Source organism: Pelobates fuscus, chromosome 3 (genome assembly GCF_036172605.1).
Source record: "Pelobates fuscus isolate aPelFus1 chromosome 3, aPelFus1.pri, whole genome shotgun sequence".
NCBI classification, from domain to species: Eukaryota; Metazoa; Chordata; class Amphibia; order Anura; family Pelobatidae; genus Pelobates; species Pelobates fuscus.
In genome coordinates, this window is record NC_086319.1 from 155438295 (window position 1) to 155462103 (window position 23809).

At 40.1% G+C, this 23809-nt stretch overlaps 1 protein-coding gene across 1 annotated transcript; it reads left to right on the forward strand.

The window, feature by feature from the left end:
* The first annotated feature begins 8750 nt into the window (after positions 1-8750).
* On the forward strand, positions 8751-23599 carry STRA8 (stimulated by retinoic acid 8). Its single transcript, XM_063446195.1, has 8 exons — positions 8751-8921; positions 9932-10007; positions 11395-11479; positions 12006-12155; positions 12402-12557; positions 18391-18679; positions 18836-18912; positions 23479-23599. The coding sequence occupies exons 1-8, from the start codon at positions 8751-8753 to the stop codon at positions 23597-23599; spliced, it is 1125 nt and encodes a 374-aa protein (XP_063302265.1).
* The last annotated feature ends 210 nt before the right edge of the window (positions 23600-23809 follow it).

The window sequence follows — 23809 nt, forward strand, 5'->3', positions numbered from 1 at the left end:
TGGAGGAAACCTTGCATCTTTACCTCCTGCAACCTCACAAAGGAGGCATGGCCTCCTCCGCGATGGTCAAATCTAATGCTTCTCATAGAGGAGCATTGGGAACGTAATGTGCATGCTTGGCAAGCACATTGAAATTTCCCCCCCCAGGTAAGCATTGAATTGATGCTTTTCTATTGGTGGTTCAGTGTCATGTGACCGAGTTTTTTTTTTTTAAATTCTTTATTTTTGTAGTGCTAAGATGGGTAACAAGGATATAATGACAGTTAGTGAGAGAAAAAAATATTATATATAATGAGGTTAATATCTGCATTGTCAACATATGTCATCGGTAGGGCACCTTTTATGTTAATAACACGAGACATTGGTGAAAACTGTACATTACGCAGTAATGCTAAGGAGTGCTGTGATAATAGAGCAAGTGCATTCCAGTACTACCCTTCACTTAAAGAAGGCCAGCAAGGACATGAGAAACAGGCTAGGGGTTATCACGATATATACATTTGTACGTTTGCCACCGATAGCCAGCCGCAAGATGATTTGTCTTAAGAGAAATAGTAGTCAGCGTAGCTGCCAAATTTTAGCTCGGCGAATGAGCCATACCAAGGCATGGAAGAGTAAGGTTAGTGACAGGTGGGTGACAGAGAGAATTGGTTTCTAGGATCCCTATTGCGGGTGGTTATTAAATATAGCGGTGATCTGTCAGCATTAATGGGCTGCGTTGTGCTTATTATCAGCAGAGGTGCAATTGAGCCCAATGGAGAGTTAAGTAAGCTCCATATCCCCGGCGCTTTGGGGGGGGGGGGTTGCGTTTGAGGAGCGATTGCTAGTATTAGCGTATTGCGCAAAGGTATGAATGACCATGTAGGTCTGAAAGTCCCGTGGGACTTATCTAAAGGAGAGTAAGTCGGAACATAAAAAAGAACATCAACGAAACAAAATGCATAAGTACAACAGAACATAAAGCAGGTATAACTGTGGGCTGTAGGTCAGCAAAAGAAGAGTCTTTCAGTGAGGCACCTCATCCTGGGGCCATTGAGTAGGTGGGCGTAAAAAACGCAACGTTGTCGACATTCCACGCGTGTGTTGATCCGTTCGGCCTGGCGGTGGTAGTAGCATTCAGTCCCAGGGAGTGCAGAAAGTCATTGGCATCGGACACTGAGGTGAGTCTGTGTTTTTTGCCATTCCTCTCTACCACAAGTGCCCGCGGGGTCCCCCACCTGTACGGAATTTCTGCTGTTCGCAGTTGCGAGGTCACCTCCTTCAATGTGGCGCGCCACTGCAGTGTGGATCTGCTGAGGTCTTGGAAAAAGCACAGTGAGTGCTGTTCAAAGATGAATGGTGATTGGCCTTTAATCTGTGCCATAAATGTGTCCTTGTCAGTTTGTGACCCAAAGCAAATAATGACATCCCTTGACCCCGAGGGTTTGGTTGTGAGGCTTCCCGGGAGGCGGTATATCCCGTCAAGTTGCATACCTTTAGCCTGTTTGGGTGTCAGAGTAGTGGAGAGTAATCTCCTGACGTACTGTGGGAGCTCTCCAGCATCAATGGCGTTTGGAATCTCTCTGATTTAGAGGTTGCGCTGTCTTGCTGCGTCTTCCATCTGTCCCACTTTTGCTGTCAGCTCTGCACATGCAAGGGTTACCCCCTGCAGTTGGGCTGTAGTGATGTCCTGTTTAACTCCGAGGCCGCGGACATTTTCCTCCGTGGATTGTATCCTGCCTGCTAGAGTGCTGAGGTCTGTTTTCAGGACCGCCATTTCAGAGGCTATGTAGGCTTTGAGCTCCGCCACCATCGCGGTTATATCTGTTTTTGTGGCCAGTTGCGGGTCGGGTTGCCGCTGGGGGGCCACTCTGCCACTTCGAGTGTGCGGCTGAGTCTGTTCCGGATCTTCCCCCTCGGAGGCCGATGTGGAGCCGCGTGGTGTCTCTGCCATGCGATCCGTCATTTTAGGCCTGGGTGTCTGGGTGAGTAAAAAGCTGATATCCCGGGTGTTGCCCGAGATTTGCGGGAGTGTTTGCCCATGTTCTCCTGCTCCAATTGATGTTTTTTGGAGTGCAAACCCGTTGTGTCGATTAGGGTAAATTGGGGTTTCAAGAGTTTTCGGTGTCAGAGCTCAGGGTGCATGCGACCGCTCCGTTGGCTAGTTAGCTCCGCCCCATGTGACCGAGTTTTACTTGGTCAGTTCAGCAGATGCGCCTCTTATGGCTATCATGTGTAAACTGCAGTTATCTGACACTTTGCATGCCACATGTTGCTGAATTCATTTTAACACCCATATGTGGTAGAATAAAGATGAACTTTTTACTTTGAAATCCAATTTCTTTTATCCATCTGTTTTGTGCAACCACTAGAGGTGGACTTAACCCTGCAATGTAAGCATTGTCCTTTTTTTTAATTTTTTTTTTTTTAAGCAATTTTTTTATATTGCATGGTTAAAATGACAGGGCCACTCCACCCTCTCAATGAAGTGGTCTGGGTGACTATAGTGTCCCTTTAACGGGTACTCTTCTCTGGTTCCCAATGGACATCATAGAACAAACATGAGATGGCAGGAAAGAGGGACCCAAACTTTGTGACTGTCCCACTGAATCTGTTTGGGAATATAAATAATGCCTTTCCAACTTTACACCACAGCTGAGAGGAAAATATATCTTCAAATCAGTTTAAATGTGGATTTGTTTTTCACTTGCCCTTCTGTTAGGTCTCCATGACTAAAGGTGGTCTTCCAATTTTAGCGAATAGACCCAGAGTTTTACTTAATTTACAGTACTGTATATAAAATTCATAGATACCATTTTGTGAATGTAAATAGTGACTAAACGAAAGAACAAATATACTGTGACGTAAAAACACGTGTAATACACATTTAGTTTAAAAAATGGCAAGGAAATGTGGTATAGCAGATTAGGACATGTTATATTATATTGTAGAACTACGATCTGACAGCTAATGATTGTCTTACTTTATTTGTAATAATAAGTACTTTAAGTCAGAATGTAATATCGCTGTGTTTTTACCTAAGGAGCATGAGAGGGTTAAACTCCATGCCCGGCTGCCCGCCCTCACACCCTCTGAATCTCCCGCCCTTTCCAAACGTTCTATAGCCGCTGCCTTCTAGAACGTGCTACTTTGTTAATAACTGCTCTCTTCGGATTGGTCGAACTGCTTCTGATACCCTGCGTTGCGATTGGTTTCCCTTATTGCATGAGCAATCTGATTGGCTCGAATACTGCGCCTTCTGGCTGGAGATAGCCCCCAGGTGACTCAGTTTGACCTCTGGAGCTGCAGTCTTGAGATATTCACTTACTTATTTATTGGTTATATTTCTTGTGATTTTTATGTCGTTTCTGATACTATCAAGATATTCACAGTCGGCAAAAAGGAGTTTTGGTAAAAATATATTAAAATGAAATCTATGATTTGAATGTGTTTGTAGCAATTATAAAGATTTTGTTTAGAATTTAAACAAGGCACTTAACAATGTTTTTGTATTCTTATGTGCTCTTCTGCCTGATTAGTGTTTGTTTGTTTTCTGTCATTATGTGAACCTTTTCAGTCAGCTATGTCAATATCTAGGTTAATACTGTGCATTATTGTAGTAATTTTATGTTATGGGTGCTATGTTTTAATTAGGCTCTGGGGCAGAAGTTTTCACGTATTGATCATTTTAAATATGATGGAAAGTCACATGGTTTCAGTGCTTACTTCTGAGGAGACGGGGTGGATAGGAGGAACAGTAATTGAACTATATTGTTTAAAATTGTATGTTTCAAGATAGATAATTAAATTTACATTATTGCTACCTATTTAAGTGACATGAGACATTTGAACTATACACATATTTGTTGTAAATCATTTTACTGAATATGACAGGAAACTATAATCAGATTTATGCGGGAAAAAGCAGCAGTAGAATAAAATATAAAAGGCAGTTCAAAATACTATTCAGTAAAACGCAAACAAGGCAATAGAAACAAGTCGCTCGGTAGTATTTATTTTTATTTGATCTTGGCTGCTTATAAAGAGGAGCCATATCATTGATTTTTTTATACTGCCTATTATAACCCATAGAGAGTGAATGGTTATGGCGTAAATGCACTGTCCCTACAACCCTTCTTTTTATAAATGATGTCTGAGAAAAACATTTTGTGCATGTGCTGGCCACCTCCCTGGACTGTCAGTCAGCCGCCAGAAAAAAATCTCTCTCTGTATGGCAATATCAGTTTTGTCCAACCTTTGTGTCTTATGTCAGCACCCACAGCCTGCTAACACAAAGCTCTTTGGATAAACTGCCCATAGTTAGGTGAGTAACCCTCACAGTGAGTTATGATACAAAGTGTAATTCATGGCTGTGCCAGACCTCTGCATGTGTACATTTGTCTATGTATAAAACTCTTACTCCATCCTTTAGAGGTTGGTATCCCCTTTTTGCACCTCTACTCTAGAGTGCCAAAATAATGCATTTCCCCCCACTTTTTATTCCTCTTTTGGGATTTTTTGCTTTTTATTTTGTTGATGAGTGTATCCTTGATTACTTACACAAAATAACACAAATGAGTAATATTACTTGAAAAAAGCACACTCTCGATTGGTAGGCTTTTGTTATGCATTAAAAGGATGCATAAGAAATTGACAGTTGCTTACCTGTCAGAGAAAACCTGCCATTCTGACAGTGTGGGAACATCTGTCTGAAGGAAAATTCTCCAGAAAAATGCTCAGTTTTGCACTTTTATTTAATACATTGAAAGTACGAAATGTGTGAATTAAAAAAACAAAAACCAAACACACAAAAACTACATAATGGCATAGTAAAATAAAATGATAGAAAAGGTGCAGTAAATAATTTTTTTTTGGAATAAATAAGCTCCAATAGGAAAAGTATGAGAAAACCAACTTTAAAAGTGAATGTGGCACTTTTTGTACATAACTACCGACTCTCAGGCAATGTAACTTACTCCCTGATAAAGAAAAAATATGTCAGTTCTGTTTTTTGTTCTCTTTCTAAGTGAATGGATCAGCCTCTCCGATGGGCATTTATGAATGAAAAATGAATACTTAAAAACAGCACTTTTACTCATACAGCCCTAAAGTATGATTTATTTTTATATACATCTAAATATAACCACTCATCTTTATGAGATTTTTCATATAAGAAGCATTTGAATGGATCATATCCAACAACATTTACAAGGAAGTAAATGCTAGGTTAAGGTGGAAAGATCTTCGGTAGCTGTAGAATTCAGTTTTGCATCTTATGAAAAAAAAAAGTTATCAGGGCTTGTTTTTAGCAAATTATTTGAGCAAATGTATTTTAGTAAACACATTTTTTGTAATGATTAATTATATGCATTCAAATATACATTTTTAGACATATAGTTTACCTTTCAGCTTATACATATTTTATAAGACAGTATGAAATGCCTCTCAACACCACTTTTCCACTTTTGGTTTCATGGCTTGTAACATTGGGCAATTCTATCAAGCAATACTGATCAATCTGTTCTGTGTGTAAACTCTTTCAGATTGATCAGTGTTTGTTCAGATCCGAGGAAGATAGGAAACTCTCGAAAGCTTGTCTTTGAAATATTATGTTAGTCCAATAAAAAAGGTATCATTACATACTACAATACTCTGGTATTTTGCCATCTTGTCTACTGGACTACCGGTAATACGGCTAATCCAATCTACACTATGTATATGTGTATGTGTATATATATATATATATATATATATATATATATATATATATATATATATATATTTATTTATTTATTTATTTTTTTATTTATTGAAATTTTTTTATATAATTTTTTTTGCTGTGACATAAGAGTTTTCTTGAAATCTTGAAGTGAAATCCAATTTGCAAAATGACTAAAATATAAATAATAAACTCACCTGAACGGGTCCAAACAATTAGATTGACTAAGTACGTTTATTTTTATGAAACACTTTAGGTTGCTTTATTAATTTGTCTTTTTGTTCCCCCTTCGTTTCTGGGTATTACTTGTGAATACTCCTTTTTAATACTTGGAATAAAGTGAAATTTTATCTCATATGTGGCATTGCACTTTGGGTGATTCAATTTTGGTCCTCAGAGAAGTCCGTCCTTTAACTTTAGTATGTTTTCAGTTGCGCATTTAGACTGACATGGAATTTGGACAAACACAAGATTCAGCGGAGTCCAATGGGAGGGACTAGCGGTAAGTGAGAGGTGCTAGCATTGATATTAATGTCAAGTGGGAGTATTAGCAGACATGTAGAGGAATGCTAAGCTTGTACAAAAAGCTAAGTATTTTCTCAAAAATTACATCTTAAAGGAAAACTCCAGTGCCAGGAAAACAATCCGTTTTCCTGGCACTGGAGGTTTCCTCTCCCTCCCACCCCCCAACCCCAGTTGCTGAAGGGGTGAAAACCCCTTCAGTCACTTACCTGAGGCAGCGACGATGTCCCTCGTCGCTGCCTCCTCCTCCGCGCCGTTCCTCCTACTTACTCCGTCGGCCGGAGGGCGAGACTGATCCCGCCCATCGGCCGGGGAGACCTCATGCGCATTAGCGCTCCCCATAGCGAAGCATTGAAAAAGATTTTCAATGCTTTCCTATGGGGAAATGAGCGACGCTGGAGGTCCTCACACAGCGTGAGGACGTCCAGCGACGCTCTAGCAAAGAAAATCTTTGCAATAAATCAGGAAGTTCCCTAGAGGTGGAGTTAACCCTGCCAGGTAATTATTGCAGTTTATAAAAAACTGCAATAATTACACTTGCAGGGTTAAGAGTAGTGGGAGTTGGCACCCAGACCACTCCAATGGGAAGTGGTCTGGGTTCCTGGAGTGTCCCTTTAAGCAATTTCTGAATTAGCCAAGAACAACATAAGTTTAATCTTCTTGGATAATGGTATTCCATTCTCTCATTTATATTTGACAGTTATTATGAGATATTCATTGGATACTCTACACTTCATAGGAATGTTCTTAATTATTATTATTATTTATATAGCGCCAACAAATTAATGATCCCTTATATCCAATTACCTATGTCCAGTGGGTGCAGATTAATAAATAATTATCAAGAGTAGTTAAAACTGATACAAGGTAGTGGAGCTCTTTAAAAAACATACAACTAAAAGTTATTCTTACCCTTGTGATATAGGTAAGTTGAAGCACTAGCTGATATGACATCAAAATTTCAATAAAAAAAGAAGAAAAAAACATATAGTGCAGATGGTATCGAAAGAGCAGTTGTAAAATTATATTGAGAACCACTCACATTTACAACAATTACTCTTCCAATACCACCTGCACTATATAACTTTTCTGTTTATTTTAATTTTTATGTCATATCGGTGAATACTCCCACTTATCCATATCACAAGGGTAATAATAACTTTTATTTGTATGGTTTAAAGCACTCCACTATTTGTATGGATTTAAAACGTGTGCAATTTTTGACCACTAATATTACACTTTTTTTTAATTTGTAATATTTTATTGGTGTAGGTAAGAGGGTATTCCTACACAAGTGTTTCAGAGCTGCTTTTGATTATTATAAATGTTTATTGATCACACTTCCTCCTCAAGTGTTTTGTTTGTTTTGCACAATGATAAAGAGTACACTTCCAGGAGGGACACCTAAGCTGCCTTCTGTTTCCTCACCTGTATGTTGATTGAAATTTCCATGAAAAAAGGAATTACGTGTCATATTATATACTAGTATATAAAATAACACAGTGGAATATGTGATGAACTCACTGGTAAAAGACTATGATCCACTAAGCTCCTACCTCACTGTCCTGTTCCCTAACCCTTTGAACCCTCACTGAGAGCTGGAGTGTCCAGACGCTGTTAACCAGACAAACCTAAAACTGATCTGGAACTTCGGCCTGGCCACTTAATTCAGGATTTCATCTTGTACCTTCACTTTCTCCACTTTCCCAGTGACCCAGAAGAACGCTTTTTGGAGGGAAGCTTCTGTAAATTACAGAGGATTGAAACTATCGGGCGAAACTTTGAATGTGTGGCGTTTGAAGAATTCTGCACAGATCCGAGCGCTATTTTCTCAGAATAGGCGGCTCCGCCCTTTAAAATGACATATAGCATTTGGGGATAACTTAATGTTTAAGGGATATTTTGCAGGTATTATTGTGTTGTACCTTGTGTCTGGGAAATAATTAGCTTACCGGTTATCAACTCAATTATCTCACAGACACAGAGACGCCTGGATGGGTTTAAAGGTATACTATAGTGCCAGGAAAACAAAACCATTTTCCTGGCACTTTAGAATTCTGCAGTGCCCCCCTCCCTCGCGTGGCTGAAGGGGTTAAAACCCCTTCAGTCACTTACCTGAATCCAGCGCCAATGTTCCTCGGCACTGGGTCAGGCTGCGCCCACACTTCTCCCGTGCCGGCGGGGGAGACATAATACACATATGCGGCATGTGTTAAAAAAATCTGACACTGGAGGTCCTCATGCATAGCGTGAGGACGTCCAGTGTCAGATAACTGCTTCATTACGGGATCTGGGAGAATCTACAACGGAGGTACCACACTGAGTACAGGTGCTCCATTACAGAATAAATATATTTTTTGTTTGTTGCATTTCCAATTATTGTTATTTTCTATTATTTGCAAGGCATTTGAATGATAACCTCTGGGATCTGCACCTAGCCACACACTTGGAGTGCATGTTCTCCTTAATTTATCTGTTATATTCCAGAGGCAGACATCATGTGATGCATACATCACGTGTATAATTTTGAATGGATGCATCTGGTGAAGGAACCAGTAGATCTGTGAGACGAAACCACGAATACATCAAAGGGCCTGCAAGGAGACGCCTGGGACGCACACAGAAAGTTAAATCTGTGCCACATCTCATCAAGCAACTTAGAGAAACTGTGTTCACTGATCCTGATAAACACAAAACAAAGGTTGGACTTAGTCAAAGTCATCCATTAAAGGGACTGCAACCACTTTGATTGTTGACGTGTTTATGGTGCCAGGGCCCTGTCCCTACAGCTTATTATTTGAGAGATTTGTCATACTGACAAAATAGGTATTGAAAGTGTAAATCAGGGCTCCACCTTAAAGCACTGTCAAAGACCTGACAATTATACATTCTGGCTTTCATACCAGTGAGATGTTATGTTAGTGCTGACATGAGAAGAACTTGCAGGTGATGCTCCCCAGGAATTGGTTCTTGCAAACACCAATTATCAGAGAGACTGGAGCAGTGCATGCATGTCCTTGCTCTCAGCACGCTATGAATGTTAAGAGCCCATAGGTGTAATTCCTGCCTCTTGGAGACAGTGGAGCTTAAAGTCCTGTTTTATAAGATTGACAGATATGTCAAACGAAAGCCTGCAGGAACACAGTCTGGGCACCACAACCTCTTAAATAAGCTGAAGTGGTTATGGTGTAAAGTGTCCCTTTAATTTTCTTGGGCCACTGTGAGGCTCATCACATTGCAGTGTAATATCAAGTCTGCATCTGTTATAGATTTAATGGTCCAAGATAATTTGGCCTCTCCCAGTCTCTCTCCAGGAGGATATATTTAGGTAGTGGGGCTCTTACCAGATTTCTGATACAAATTGTGACCTTTGCCTGGGCTTCCTATAGCTGGGATCTTTGGCATTGATGTGTTGGAACTGGTTAAAACTGAACTTTTTCTTCAAAATAAACCATTCAATAACTAATTGAATATAATTTGTTACGTGGGAAGTAATCCTTGGAAGTGACAGCTCCCCTTCAATATCCTGGCAATTTTGAAAAATTTTGATTATGAAAAATGTTACCTCTCCAACTTTGGGTTATATCCTCTTGTTGCAGCTAGTATAATTCTACATCATACTGCAATTACCTGTGTATTAAAAGCACAGCATATTTCATAGACAACTTTGTCAACAGTTACTTTTATTAACTACAAATTCCTTATCTATAGCACCAGGTTTTACACCAAACCAAAAACTATATTCAGGAGCTGGAAAATACTCTGGAAGGCTTGCTGAAAATGAGAGGTGGGATTTTTTTTGTAACTAATCAAAGATCTACTATTGTTTAAGCAAAGGATCCCCATGCCTTGTCGGTGGCTCCCCACTTTTTAAAACAAGCTATTTGGTTAAAATGGTTACAATAGCAATGCTGGCTTCAAGAATGCAGTGGAGATCCTTGTTATACTAGAAATAATCTACTGAGGGTGCTTTTTAGAATTCATTTTGTTATATTTTGCATACCATTTGTATGATGGGTTGAAACTTTGACAAAAAAATTTTTTTTGGGAAACTAATTAGTCTTAAAGGATCACTATAGTGTCAGGAAAACAAAGCGGTTTTCCTGACACTATAGTGCCCCTAGTGTGCCCCCACCCTCAGGGTCCCCTTCCCTTGGCGCTGAAGGGGTTAAATCCCCTTCAGCAGCTTTCCTTATTCCAGCACCGGGCTCCCTCGGCACTGGTGACCTCTCTTCCCACTCCGACGTGAGCTCCCCCGTCCGACGTCACAGGAGCCGAATGCACATGCGCGGCAAGTGCCACGCGCGCATTCAAAGTGTCCATAGGAAAGCATTTCTCAATGCTTTCCTATGGACATTCTGCACCATGGAGGCATAATATGCCTCCAGCGTCACACATGCGCCTCTAGTGGCTGTCCGGAAGACAGCCACTAGAGGCTGGCTTAACCCCAAATGTAAACAAAGCAGTTTCTCTGTTTGCATCTGAAGGGTTAAAACCTGAGTGACCTGACACCCAGACCACTTCATTGAGCTGAAGTGGTCTGGGTGACTATAGTGTCCCTTTAATTATAGCTATTATAGAAAAACTTTTATATGTGCATTTAATAAATTAGATTTAGAAACTAGATCTATTTTCCTGTTGGGTTTTTATCATTGCTATGAGAAAGTGCCCTTCACTCCTCCTGTAAATAGAATGTGCCTTTGTAAATGTATGTTCCCTTTTTACATGGTGCCGCTAAGATGGACCATTTTATAGCACATAAGTAAAGAAAACTATTTCACAGTTAACATTTCCTATCCCTTCAAGTTGTCTCTTGCTCAGAGCTTACAATCAGAGTACCTGGGTCTTTTTTCACTTGAGTATTAGCCATAGGCATATCTAAAACACTCCTTGATAATCTTCACTACTTCCACTCTAGACTAGTCCGTGTTTCTACAAAACCATACGTAAAGTCAATATTTCATCAAACTAGGTAGAATAAGATATATTAAATACATATAAAAATTGAGTGAAGTTGTAGTCTTACAATGGTAACTGTTACCATTTATTATTTTGTATATTCATGTTTCAGGCACAGTATATTTTAAATAGTGCCGGTAAATGTCTAACTTCAGATAGAGTATACGCATATGTTTGTTGCTAATCTCTTCTTCTGTCTCTTTGTTCTGAGATAGATCATATCCACTCAGAAGAAAGAATTCCTTGCAGCTTGGAGGAAGTGAAGGAGGACTATTTACGGATTTATTGCTGTGAACTCAGGTGGGATAAACATGTAGAAAATTCAAATACACATGCATAGAAGTGACAGTTTTGCTAAACTCTAAGACTCGAATTGTGGCCATTCAAAGACACACTCTAAATATCATAACCACTGTAGTGCACTGTACTGGTTATGGTGCCGGGAGGACCCTGTCACCCACCCAATATAAGTAGCCAAAATGTACTGGAACGATTAGACTTCTTACCTCCTTTCTACTGGGTACCACTTTCAGACTCTCTGCAGCTTCCAGTAGAGCTGGAAGCTCTCGGCCTGTACTAAGCTTGGCAGTGCAGGGTTTAACTGTTCTAAATTGGTTTGACTACTTATTTGTTTTTATTGTATGGTTTATATGTATTGGGGTATAGCACTAAAGTGTGAAGCAGTTTCTTAACATTTGTTTGTTACACCAAAACACTTTTTAAATAGATGGTTTAGAGATATTTTATTGTAATTATTTGTATATCTAGGTTTATTATTCAAAAGGTGCGATTTTTATCCAATTTCCCCCTTCTGAATTTCTTTTAGCATGCCTCCAGAGACATTTACACTTGTGTACAAGGGGACAATTTGCACCCAGGGCACACATGACTTAGGCAGCCCGAAACTCTTTTCTGGACTGCCTAATATCAATTCTGTGCAAAATTTACGTTTGTCGTCAGTGCACCTGCGACAGATGTAATGAACTTCAAGTATTTACTTCCTCTCTCTTCTACCTTGAAACCTTCCTGCCTCCCTGGATCCCAGGTAAGTTATAGCTTCATTTTTACTCATTTTAGGTTTTATTGGGGAGGGACCTCATAAATAATGTTCAACTAGCAAAAAAGGGTTGGAGTAACCCTTTAAAGAAAATACTGGATCTATGCATGTATATATATCACCATTTGAATGCATATGTAATATGTATTAATCATCTTTTAACAGCACATCAGGAATTGAAGTGAGATCAGAGAGCGAGCCTGCAGTTTGGTGTTTCCAGCAAAGACATGAGCAGAATCTCCAGGAGACTGCAGAGGAAGCAAAGACTAAGTTAGGCCAGTCCCCTGGCTTCTCAGCGCCAGGCTTGAAGGAATTTGAAAGGTGAAGGTGCAAAGTAATGGAAGTCATTGTGACAGATACAGGGCAGCACGGGTGCTAGTGGCTGACAATTGTGTTAGATATGGTCAGGATACAAGCTAGCTGCTCAAAGACTGTTGAGTTCTTTCAGTGCTGATGAGCTTTGCTGAATTGTCAGTTTTTAAAAAGTCACATGGAAGTTTGCACAGGACTAAATATCTTCCAAATAATTTTAGTTTCAGAAACTCAAAATTAACCTTAAACTCAACTTAGTCCACAAATTAACTCTACATTCAGTGCAGCATAGTTTTACTTATTTAAAGGTCATGCCATCTTCAGATGTCAAATACTATAAAAGCGTTTTTCAAATTAGTAAATAATTGTCAGATTTCTCTTAAGGAAAGATGACCATAGTAGCAGTACCAGCAGCCAGACAGTTTGGACATACAGGAACAAAAGGTAGTGAAAGTTTGTCACGGACCACACTACTCCAAGCGTGCCGGCAACTAGGTTCTGACAGCAAAAGGGTTAAAAAAAAATAAATCAATACTTGTCTGCAATAGACCAAAACTAATGATAAACAAATCACTCTTAACACCACCCACACATATAAAAGATTTCACCACCAAGGCAAGGTATAAATGGGATGACTTAAATTACTCCAATAAGCAAGATTTACCACACAAAACATAACAAAATATCCATGTAATAAAGAATACTATTAACTAGGTATCTCCTTAGTAAAGGGATATGTATTTGGAACAAAAATAGTTACACCAAATAATAGCTGATAAACAAATTATTTACGCCAACAAACAGTTAAAAATAAAAAGAACAGTCCTTTACCGTCATGCCAGATGGTTGCATACTTTATCTCTGTTATAAAATGACTGACTAATACCTGTCTGGGATCATCATATCCATAGGAGTACCAAGCACCTCCACTTTCCTCTACCTTCCTACAGTATTTGGTAGTTCCATTGTCTAGTACATGGGTCGTCAACCTGGTCCCTACTGCAAACTAGTGGGCATTTCAGGATTCCAGGTGGGCGGTAGGGATTTCAGCGGCTAAATCCTCTTTTTTAGAGGATTTCTCCTTTTGGGCGGGCGCGAGCGGCTATGCGGGTGCAAGATTTCAGTGACCGGCAGGAGGGAAGCGCTTCCTCCTGCCAGGCCACCTTCTGAACCCCCCGGCATGGCGTGCGGCAGTGGTAAGATCAGACACGGCGAGGGAGCTCTAACCTCTCTGCTTCCTCACGCAATGTTTTCTGATGCCGCGGGAGCCGGAATATGACGTCATATTCCAGCTCCTGGCATCAGTAGACAGCCCGCGAGGGAGCAGAGCAGAGAGGTTAGAGCTCCCTCGCGCCTCGGATTAGAACTCTGCCGCCCGCCGAAGTGAAGCCCCACTGGACCCCAGGGACAGATCCACACCAGCTCTCCAGGTAGGGAGGCTGGGTAGACATTTAATATTAATAATTTGTGTGTGTGTGTGTCTGTAAGTGTATCTGTGTATGTGTGTGTGTGTCTGCAAGTATATGTGTGTATGTGTGTGCCTGTAAGTATATCTGTGTGTGTGTGTGTGTGTGTGTGTATCTGTGTGCCTGTAAGTATATGTGTGTGTGTGTGTGTATGTGTGTGTCTGTAAGTATATGTGTGTATGTATGTGTGTGTGTGTGTGTCTGTAAGTATGTGTGTGTGTCTGTAAGTACATGTGTGTCTGTCTGTAAGTGTATGTGTGTCCGTAAGTGCGTGTGTGTGTGTGTGTGTGTGTGTCTGTAAGTGTGTGTATGTATGTGTGTCTGTCTGTAAGTGTATGTGTGAGTGTCTGTAAGTGTATGTATGTTTGTCTGTGTGTATGTGTTTCTCTGTTAGTGTGTGAGTGTCTGTAAGTGTATGTGTGAGTGTGTGTATGTTTGTCTGTGTGTATGTGTTTCTTTATGAGTGTCTGTAAGTGTATATGTGTGTCTGTAAGTGTACGTGTGAGTGTTTGTCTGTGAGTGTGTGTGTATGTTTGTGTGTTTGTCTGTGAATGTGTGTGTCTGTAAGTGTGTGTGTGTGTGTGTGTGTTTGTCTGTGAGCAGAGTACTTGTAGAATAGAAGAAAGAAGGAGCAGAGTATTTGTAAAAAGGAGAAAGAAGGCGCAGAGTACTTGTAGAATAGGAGAAAGAAGGAAAATAAAAAGGAAAAGGAGAGAATTGTTGTTGGCTAATAATAGTAAGTGGGCTGCGTAGCTCAGCCTTCCTACTGGGCATTGCTATAAGGAAGGTTAAAAAATAGAAAAAAGGAAGAAAAAATAGGTGTGGAGGGGAATTGAGGAGGGAGAGGAGAGGAGCTGGTGCACAGATGATAAACCATATTATGAGCAAACAGAGAAATCGTCTGAATATCACCGAAAGAGGAGACCTTCCTTTGTTCCTTACGAAAATCGAACCAGGTATCAAATATTTAGTCTCGCAGCATCAACCTCAAGGATCTCATTAATCACTAGTAAAGGTAATTTCAATTTACTTTGTTTTCTCATTAAACTTCATAAAGTTAAAAACATTATAAACATGCATAAAGTAGAAATAAAAAGATAAATGTACGTACATTTTTTATTTATTTTTTTAAAACACCCTCCTTTCTAAAAAATATTCTGCACTTGCGCGAAAACCGCTGGCCGGTAAGGACATTTTTCCATCAAGAAAGATGCATTAGTGGGCGGTAGGTAGAAAAAAGGTTGACTACCACTGGTCTAGTACCTAATCAGAACTTACGGTGGGGGAGGAAGATGATCCATTCACCTGAGGCATCCCTTTTCTGTGTGGTATGGCTCTCCTGCTTCCCTCCACCTTTGGACCCACCGGTTATCATGGTCCACACCACGGAGGCATTTATGGTTCTGGGGCTCTGGGAACTAAGATTGCAGTGTATTGCATTTTCTTGCTGAAGGAGGCAATCGTGATGAATATAAGGCCTATAGCAGCTAATCCACAAAACTGTGCTCACAATTATGGTTGAAACTACATGCTAGATCTATACTCAAGCTACTTACCTTTTCACTGGGCTCTGAACCGGTGGGGCATTAAAATACTGTAAAGGGTGGTTGGTAGGCGTAACTATAGAAATTATAGTTTGATTACACCTTCCATCTCAACTTTTGTTGATTAAAGCATCAATTTGCATAAAAGAGTTTAGAACAATTTTCATATCTCTTGCTGTACACCTGGTACAGAACAAATGCTTTATATGTGTGTAATTATCACAATTTATCTGTAGCAAAGACACCTTATAAGACCTGGCTGTGACATAGAATAGCAGACTTCCCTAATTCCCCTAAATGGCTTTAGGTAACTAGTCATATTTGTACTTCTTTTGTAGGGAATATCCACAGCATTCTGAATATGTAGAACAAGAGGCATGGCTAATCATCTCTGGATTAGGATTTAAAATTAAAAAAAAAAAGCACCAGGCTTTAAAGGTTACTCGCCACCTCAAGCCTGGAGGGTTCCTGTCACATTTACTGGGGTTGTATTTGTACTTGCTAAGACTACATTTTTACTTACCAGTGGCTAGTGGAAACTGTTTGATTATAGTTAAAGGTCAGAGGCCTGTTTTGTAGCAGGGCACCTACAGGTGTATGGTCAGTAAGACTGGGGAAAAGTACACATCATCAACAATCATCTGCAACAACAGAGGTTAGACATACAGGAACAAATCTCCAAATCAATTTTGTATCCATTATGGCCTTACATTTGATATTAATTAAAATTAATAACTCTGTTTGATAAAGGTCTTCTTATTTTTTAAAATAGTTAAGGATAGTTTTAGGTAATTTGTGGGTTGTTTTGTCTATGTTACTTCCTGTTGATTCTTACATTGCATGGTTATTCATTAACACCAGGATCAGAATATGGCAATTCACACTTCAGATTAAAATACCAGAAATGAAAAAAAAAATCTCCAACTCATTTATTTTATTTCATTTGTTTTTGGCTTAAGATGATTTCCAGTTAGCTGGTCAGTGCCTTGCAATTCATAGTTTAGTAAATAACTCCATTGTTATTGGAATGTACCTTGTTTCTTCATATTAGAGAAATACAATTTTTTTTTTTATTGTAAATGCTTTACTATGGATTTTTCATGCACTCTTATGCTTTGTGTCATGCTAGTAAGCATACACGCACCTAATTATGCCACACATACAGCCTGTCATAAATCTTGAAAACTTTTATTAAAACATATTTACAAAACACATTTAATAAATTTGGATGATGCACTGGGGGGCTGCTAAAGGCAATTTTACCTTAGTTAAATAAATAATGATTTTTTTTTTTAACAGTTGAGATAAAGTGCAATTGTACAACTTGAACTGCTGTTTCAATCCTCTCTTTTAGTCAGTATGAAAACTGAAATCGATTTGTATTAAATGGACGAGAGATTTTCAAAATTTAGGCCAGTATCACAAAATTGGCCCCCAAAAATCTTCCACTCTGTACATTTCCAGCTGGCTTTGTATTGGAACACATTGTTTAAAAAAATAAACCTGTTTGTATGGTCTCTATGCTACTGGATCCACATCGACTTTCCTTTTTTAACAAACCAATATTTAAAGGACATGTGAAAGAGGGGGAATTCACCTACCATTTTTATTAAGTATTAACAGGGCAGTCCCATTTAGAGAACTCTCCAACTCTTCTACATTTCTTTATCCTCATTTCATCATAACGAGTTGTTTTGCAAATTTCATATTTACAACCACCCACTGTCCATGAAATACACACAGGCAGGGCTATTCACAAAATTGTTAATTATTAAGAATTCACCAGTGCATTGTCAGTCAGTCAGCTATGTTTACCGATAACCGGGCCTTGATATTTTCAAGCCATTACTATAATTCCTGGCAATTCACTATATAGTGAATGACTCCGATATTATACTACTCTATTAGAAAACATTGTGGGAATTGAAAAGCAATATGCTAAAACTAGACTAAAATAGTAAAACTGGGAAAAAGATAAATTATATTAGGGAAGCTGGGAAAAAGATACATTTGAAGGCTTTTCAAACTAAATTACTTTGTCCTCAATTTAACAATTCCATTTTAAAAGCACATTGATTCACTGCTTAGTTCATTGCTGTAAGGCAGAAATTGAAAGACCTTCCCAACAGGCCTTTATTTATGAAATGCAGTTCCAGATATTTTGTTAGGTGCCATAAAACAGTAAGATAAGATAATTTTTCATTGTATCTATAAAACTGAGATAAGAGAAGACCTTTATACATGAACGTAATTACAAATCACTCTTGTCAATTAAAAAAAATAAAAAATCCTAACATTATTTTAGGTATTTGACTCGCATACACGCACATTAAAGGTACACTCCAAATACCTAAAGCACTTTAGCTTAATGTCCTCTTTTTTATATGACAATTTAAATAGAAATTGAGAGGTTTATAAATTAAACTTGTTATACCCACTGACTGTCAATCAGACAACTGGTCCTGTTACTTTCTGGTTTGGTTAGCTCAGTGGAGCAAGACTCAAGATACATCAATTGCTCAGAGTACATGCCTTGGAAACACTTCTCATGGAGCTGTATTGGGAAGTCTGTGATTGGAAAAAGCTTCAGAAAGTCTTGGCGGGGTTCAAAGGGGAGAGCTTGAAAAGGCAGCAGACAAGACAACTGGAGTTTTTCAAGCTGATTTTAGATATACACCCAATTCAATTTTTTTATTATTAAATGTTTTTTTTTTCTGAGTATATATACTGAATAGTGATTATTTTTTAGATTTGGGCAGTGGAGTGTCACTTTTACTTGTCTAATGTGCATTTGTTCATCTTCTTACATGATTTTACATTGACTGCATGCAGGTATTTGAGCTTCTACAAGCAAACAGTGGATATGTTAGTGGAAAATGGGGTGGTAATTATGGAGAATGTCACCCACCCTGTGGTGTCTAAAGCCATTTGCAATCTATGGCAAGAGCTATCACAGAAAGGCCGAGCAGATCTCTACTATCATTGCCAGCAGCAAGAATGCAGCACTGCATGTTTCGTATCCTGCCCCAAGGAACCAAGCTGTGGTTATAGTTGCATAAGGGACAGTGGAACAGAGAGTCAGGAGGCCAGTGGCTCATTAGTGTCATCTACTCCAGAAGAGGTAAAAGAGAATAAATCTAATCTCTGAGCTGTTTTGCTGCATTGTAAGCTTGTGAGACTTAGATAGACAGGCATAGCAATGTCAGTATGTCCAGATTATGGGATATTGGATAGCATTTAGCATGTTATATTTAGCATTATTCTCTTTTTTCATTAGATTCTATTTGAAGATGCATTTGATCTAGCTGCTAGCATACTGGACCACAGCACAGCTCAAAACACAACCAGTCCCAGGTAACAAAATGAATATCTTAAGAAAAGGAATGCACACCATTCGTGTAAAAATATCCTATAAATAATAACACAAGCCTACCAGAGAAAAAGATATAGGGCAAAACAAAAAGCTATGACAACAAAATAGATCCTAAAGTAGCTGAAATATTTCAGTTTTATTCTGCACAATAAATGCAAAAGATAAATAGCAACAAACTATGCAAAACTGTAGCATAAAACATTTTACATTTATGCACTTAGCACAGATTTGTAGCAAATTGATAACCCAGTTGCAAATCTTATGTCACAGCAGCTGATTTGGGGGGAAAAAAATATCACCAACTCAGCTTTGAATGTTTGGAAGTAAATTAGGTTGTTGATGCACCTCCTGTTTTGGTACGTTAAAGTGCATGTTGTAGTATACATAGATGGTGAGTCTTGTATGTTGAATACCACTAAAGGATAAGTATCCGCTGACTGAAATGCGGCAATGAACTGTAAACATTCTGTGCAGTAGGGAAGAGTAAAAACTTTAGTAAAAAAATGGAAATTGCAAAACCCACAAGGGTGATTTCCCTGCATTAATGTTAAAGGAACACTGCGGGTTCCATAACCAATACAGCCTCTGTAGTGTTTATGGTGTCAGGAGTTTGACAGTTTATCTGGGGTCTGCTGGGCACTAGTTGCCTCCTCTTGCAAGGATCTTCTGTTAGCTACCCTGAACTAAGCACTGGCCCACTGGCTGAAAGGATCCACAGCTTCATGCCCCAAGTTGTTAAAGGGAAACTCCAGTGCCAGGAAAACGATCTGTTTTCCTGGCACTGGAGGGTCCCTCTCCCTCCCACCCACCAATCCCCAGTTACTGAAGGGGTAAAAACCCCTTCAGTCACTTACCTGAGGCAGCGGCGATGTCCCTCGCCGCTGTCTCCTCCTCCGCGCCGCTCCTCCTACTGGCTCCGTCGGCCAGCGGGCGAGACTGATCCCGCCCACCGGCCGAGGAGTCCTAATGCCCATGCGCGGCAATTCCGCGCATGCGCATTAGGTCTCCCCACAGGAACGCATTGAAACTATTTTCAATGCTTTCCTATGGGGATTTGAGCGACGCTGGAGGTCCTCACACAGCGTGAGGACGTCCAGCGACGCTCTAGCACAGGTTTCCCTGTGCTATGGACCAGGAAGAGACCTCTAGTGGCTGTCTAGTAGACAGCCCCTAGAGGTGGAGTTAACCCTGCAAGGTAATTATTGCAGTTTTTAAAATGAGCAGAAGTGGTCTGGGTGCCTGGAGTGTCCCTTTAAGGGGGCATGAATGTTCAGGCGCTCTCTTGCATTCAGGGCCTAAACCATTTGGCAATGGTTTAACCACAAAGTTGATGCAACAATGCCCCTGCCTCACAGTGTTTGTTCCTGTCAGCAGTGCAGTTTGAGGAAGGGCTATCCGGGCATGGCTGAAAACATCAAAACAAAGAAGAACTGAGTGGAGGACAGCATGGAGTGGGTGTTACATGAAGAATGATGGAGAGGTAAGTAAATCTCTATATTTTACATTGAAGACATCATGTACATTTGTGACTTCTGGTATATTCAATGAATATACGAGCGATATCAGGTAAGTAGATTTTTTTTTTCACTTTAACCTAGATTTCTAGGTGCGCGTAGAAGCTGAATATTAGAGGGACAGTTCTGATATAAAATCTAAAAGCAAAGTAATTTCCCAACATTTTTCAGTGTCTAGACTAATTAAATGTTGTTAGATAAAATCATGTGCTTGTGCATGATACTGCATTGCTGCTCCCATTTAGTGTCAGATGGGCCATTTTATAAAATATTCTTACTTAAAAACATTATTTGAAGCACTGTTCTTACATCAGTATACCACTTTAAAAAAACAAAAACATGTTTAAAAGTTATGGTTTCCCCTATGCGCGAGAAGAGAGGACACTACACAACCGAGAGATATAATAGTGCGCTTCCTGCACTTTCAAACCAAAGAGGCAGTGCTGAGGAAAGCCCGCGAAGGCCCAGTAATATATAATGACAGAGACCTTACCTTCTACCAGGATCTCGCCCCCATCACCCTCCAGCGCAGGAGAGAATGGAAGCCTGTCACCGATGTACTTAGAGCCAACGCGGTGAAATACGCATGGGGCCACCCCATTAAATTGCTCATCTTCACAAATGGCAGACCCCACATCCTCGTACCAGGCGCGGATCCAAATCACTTATTATAAATCCTGGGAATCACAACAATGGACACCATCACCCTGCCGACAGCTGCTGCTCCCGCCCTGCCAACCCTGCCACGGGACTGGTACTCAGCCACAGAGTAACAGCAAACCCCACTGCCCCACACCTACCGACAACCACAGAGACGACTCTGCCTAGCTGACACGGACCCACAGCCTGGCCACAGAAAGAGCACACAGGTACAGGGATCTACCCCCAACCCCTGGGACTACAACTCCAGCAGGAACGGAGAACCCCCCAGAGACTTACTGACCCAAAAGAACTGGCACCAGTCACCAGTAAGGAAAGACCGCATCTCCCCCCCGCCCCCCACTGTCGCCTACCAACCGCCCTCTCTGGCCCTGCTCTGTTATGTGACCACCTCAGGACTGGCACCCCTAACATTGAACCTGTTCAAGACTTTACAGACCAAAGGCTCCCCTCAACAGGACGCAACGTGAATATAACGCCTTCTATACTAAATGCAATACTTATATGTTATGTATACACCACACAGACCCCATGACCACAGGGGACAAGAAACCCCGAAACTCATGACCATTAAGTGCTGACAACCCAACGACATGACCTCCCCCCGCATCCCCCACTCGTGAAGGACCGCACCCCCAGTGTGCACCACGCATGTTAAACTCTGACACATACCCAACAACGTGAAGACCCACCGATACGCACTATGGCCCAGGTAGGAAACCACCCACAGAGACAGATGGATACCCCCCCCAGAAAACTCAGAAGGGCACCAACTCACTGAGGCTCACCGACCCCCTGCTAGCTTACCCACATGGGAGACAGACGACCACTGGAACCCAAACCTCTTCGTTACCACCACGCCAAACACAGTACCACAACACTACCAATCTATGGAAAACAGAATACAATTAGAGAAAAAGAGAAAAAGAATAACATATACAAATAGAAAGAAAAAACAAAACAAAAAAAACAAAAACAAATGAAATTATGGGTACAAACAACAATAACGAACACCCAAACACAAAGAAGAGGACACAATTACCACCCATTTACCCACCTTTCCCTCACCTCAGATATCCAAATGGGAATCGGACCCCTGTGACTGACAAAGATACACCTAAGGTCCTCACACAACCCACAAGGACATACCCCCTCCCATCTCCTTAATTCCTTAATTCCCCCCCCCCACCAATTCGTGGACGCAGCTTACTGAGCAAAACAAGCTTACAGACCGCCCACAATGACAATTTAACACAAAGTGCATCGTCATACTGTTATTTTATATCAAAATTTACTATGTTTCAAATGCTGTTTGAGTTTTGCAAGAAACCTTGTTTAGATAATACGGAGGACAACCCCGGTGACGAGGTTCATGACCCACTGCTTCCCTCACAATGGAACCAGGGATTTATGCACCTCCCCTTAGTCTGGCGACGAATAAGACCAGACGCACAAAGTGCTACACCACTTTCTTCACTCTTTTTACCTTCCTCGAGCCTATCTTCATCCTCCCCCCTCCCTATCAAGCCCACCCCACCCCCCTTGGTCGATACACAAAATGACTTGCACTATCCCCTCCCCTGACGCACTGGACACTACAGTGTCTATAAAGTTGAAGAATACAGTCTATGCCATTACAAAAAAAAAAAGAATACAAAAAAAAAGTTTTGGTTTCAGAAAATATTGGCAAACATCACAGGGTTCAAGTGGGGGTGTAAAGTGATGTACAAAGAGATGTCAAATTGTGCATGTGCGAACAGAAAGTAGCTTCCCTTGACAAAATGAGAACAGAAAGCTGCTTCCCTGAATAGAATGAGATGTCTGTTATCTGCTGTTAACCTGCTACACTTAAAATCTGCATGTTCATGGAGCATGGCCTAATGTAACATTCCAAGTGTTTTTGGATTGTGTAATAAATATATCATGGTTTGGTAAGCCATTTGTTATTAGTATAATCACTACAATTTTTTTTAATATTGTGAAGTACTAATATTATATTACCGATATACAACCTATAATTATTAATTATTTTTTTTGTGAAACATTCATTTTTGAGTCTAAGCTCTGTTAAAACTGCTTCACCCACCTTCATACTTAAAGTGATAATTCAGTTTAGTTTTGTGTCAGGGCTCTCAGAATAAGTAAGTGAATGACCTGCTCAAACATTTATTTAATAAGCAATGTATTGTACCAAATTGCAAAATTAAGACAAGTTGGATTATTTTTTGTCTTTTAAATTTGCCTAATTTGTGTTGTTTTTCAATGCACTACAATTTGGTATTTAGTAAGTAAATTATAAAATATCCAAAAGTAGGTCCCATATAGGACCCTGGTAGCCTCCAGAACATTAAAACATGCACTGTCTTTCTGAAGCTCTACGTATGAATGTTCTTCCTGGGGAAGTCCAGAAAATGATTCTCAGCTCTATGATCAGATCACTAGCTTTCTGCGCTCTCATTTCCACGCGGATAACAAGGTAATGTACAATGTTTAATATTCCTCTCAATCAATAGGTATTTAAGAAACAAAATTTGTCTGTTGCCTCACACTCAAAAAAAAAAGTGGTAAAATGAAAGAAAAAGTTTTTTGAAACTCTCTTTTTATGAAGCAAGACTGATAACCCTCAAACAATTGTCTCCTTGATTAGTCAGCTATGCTTGTTGTGACTGCATACCTCCCAACTGTCCGATAGATCAGTCTGGAT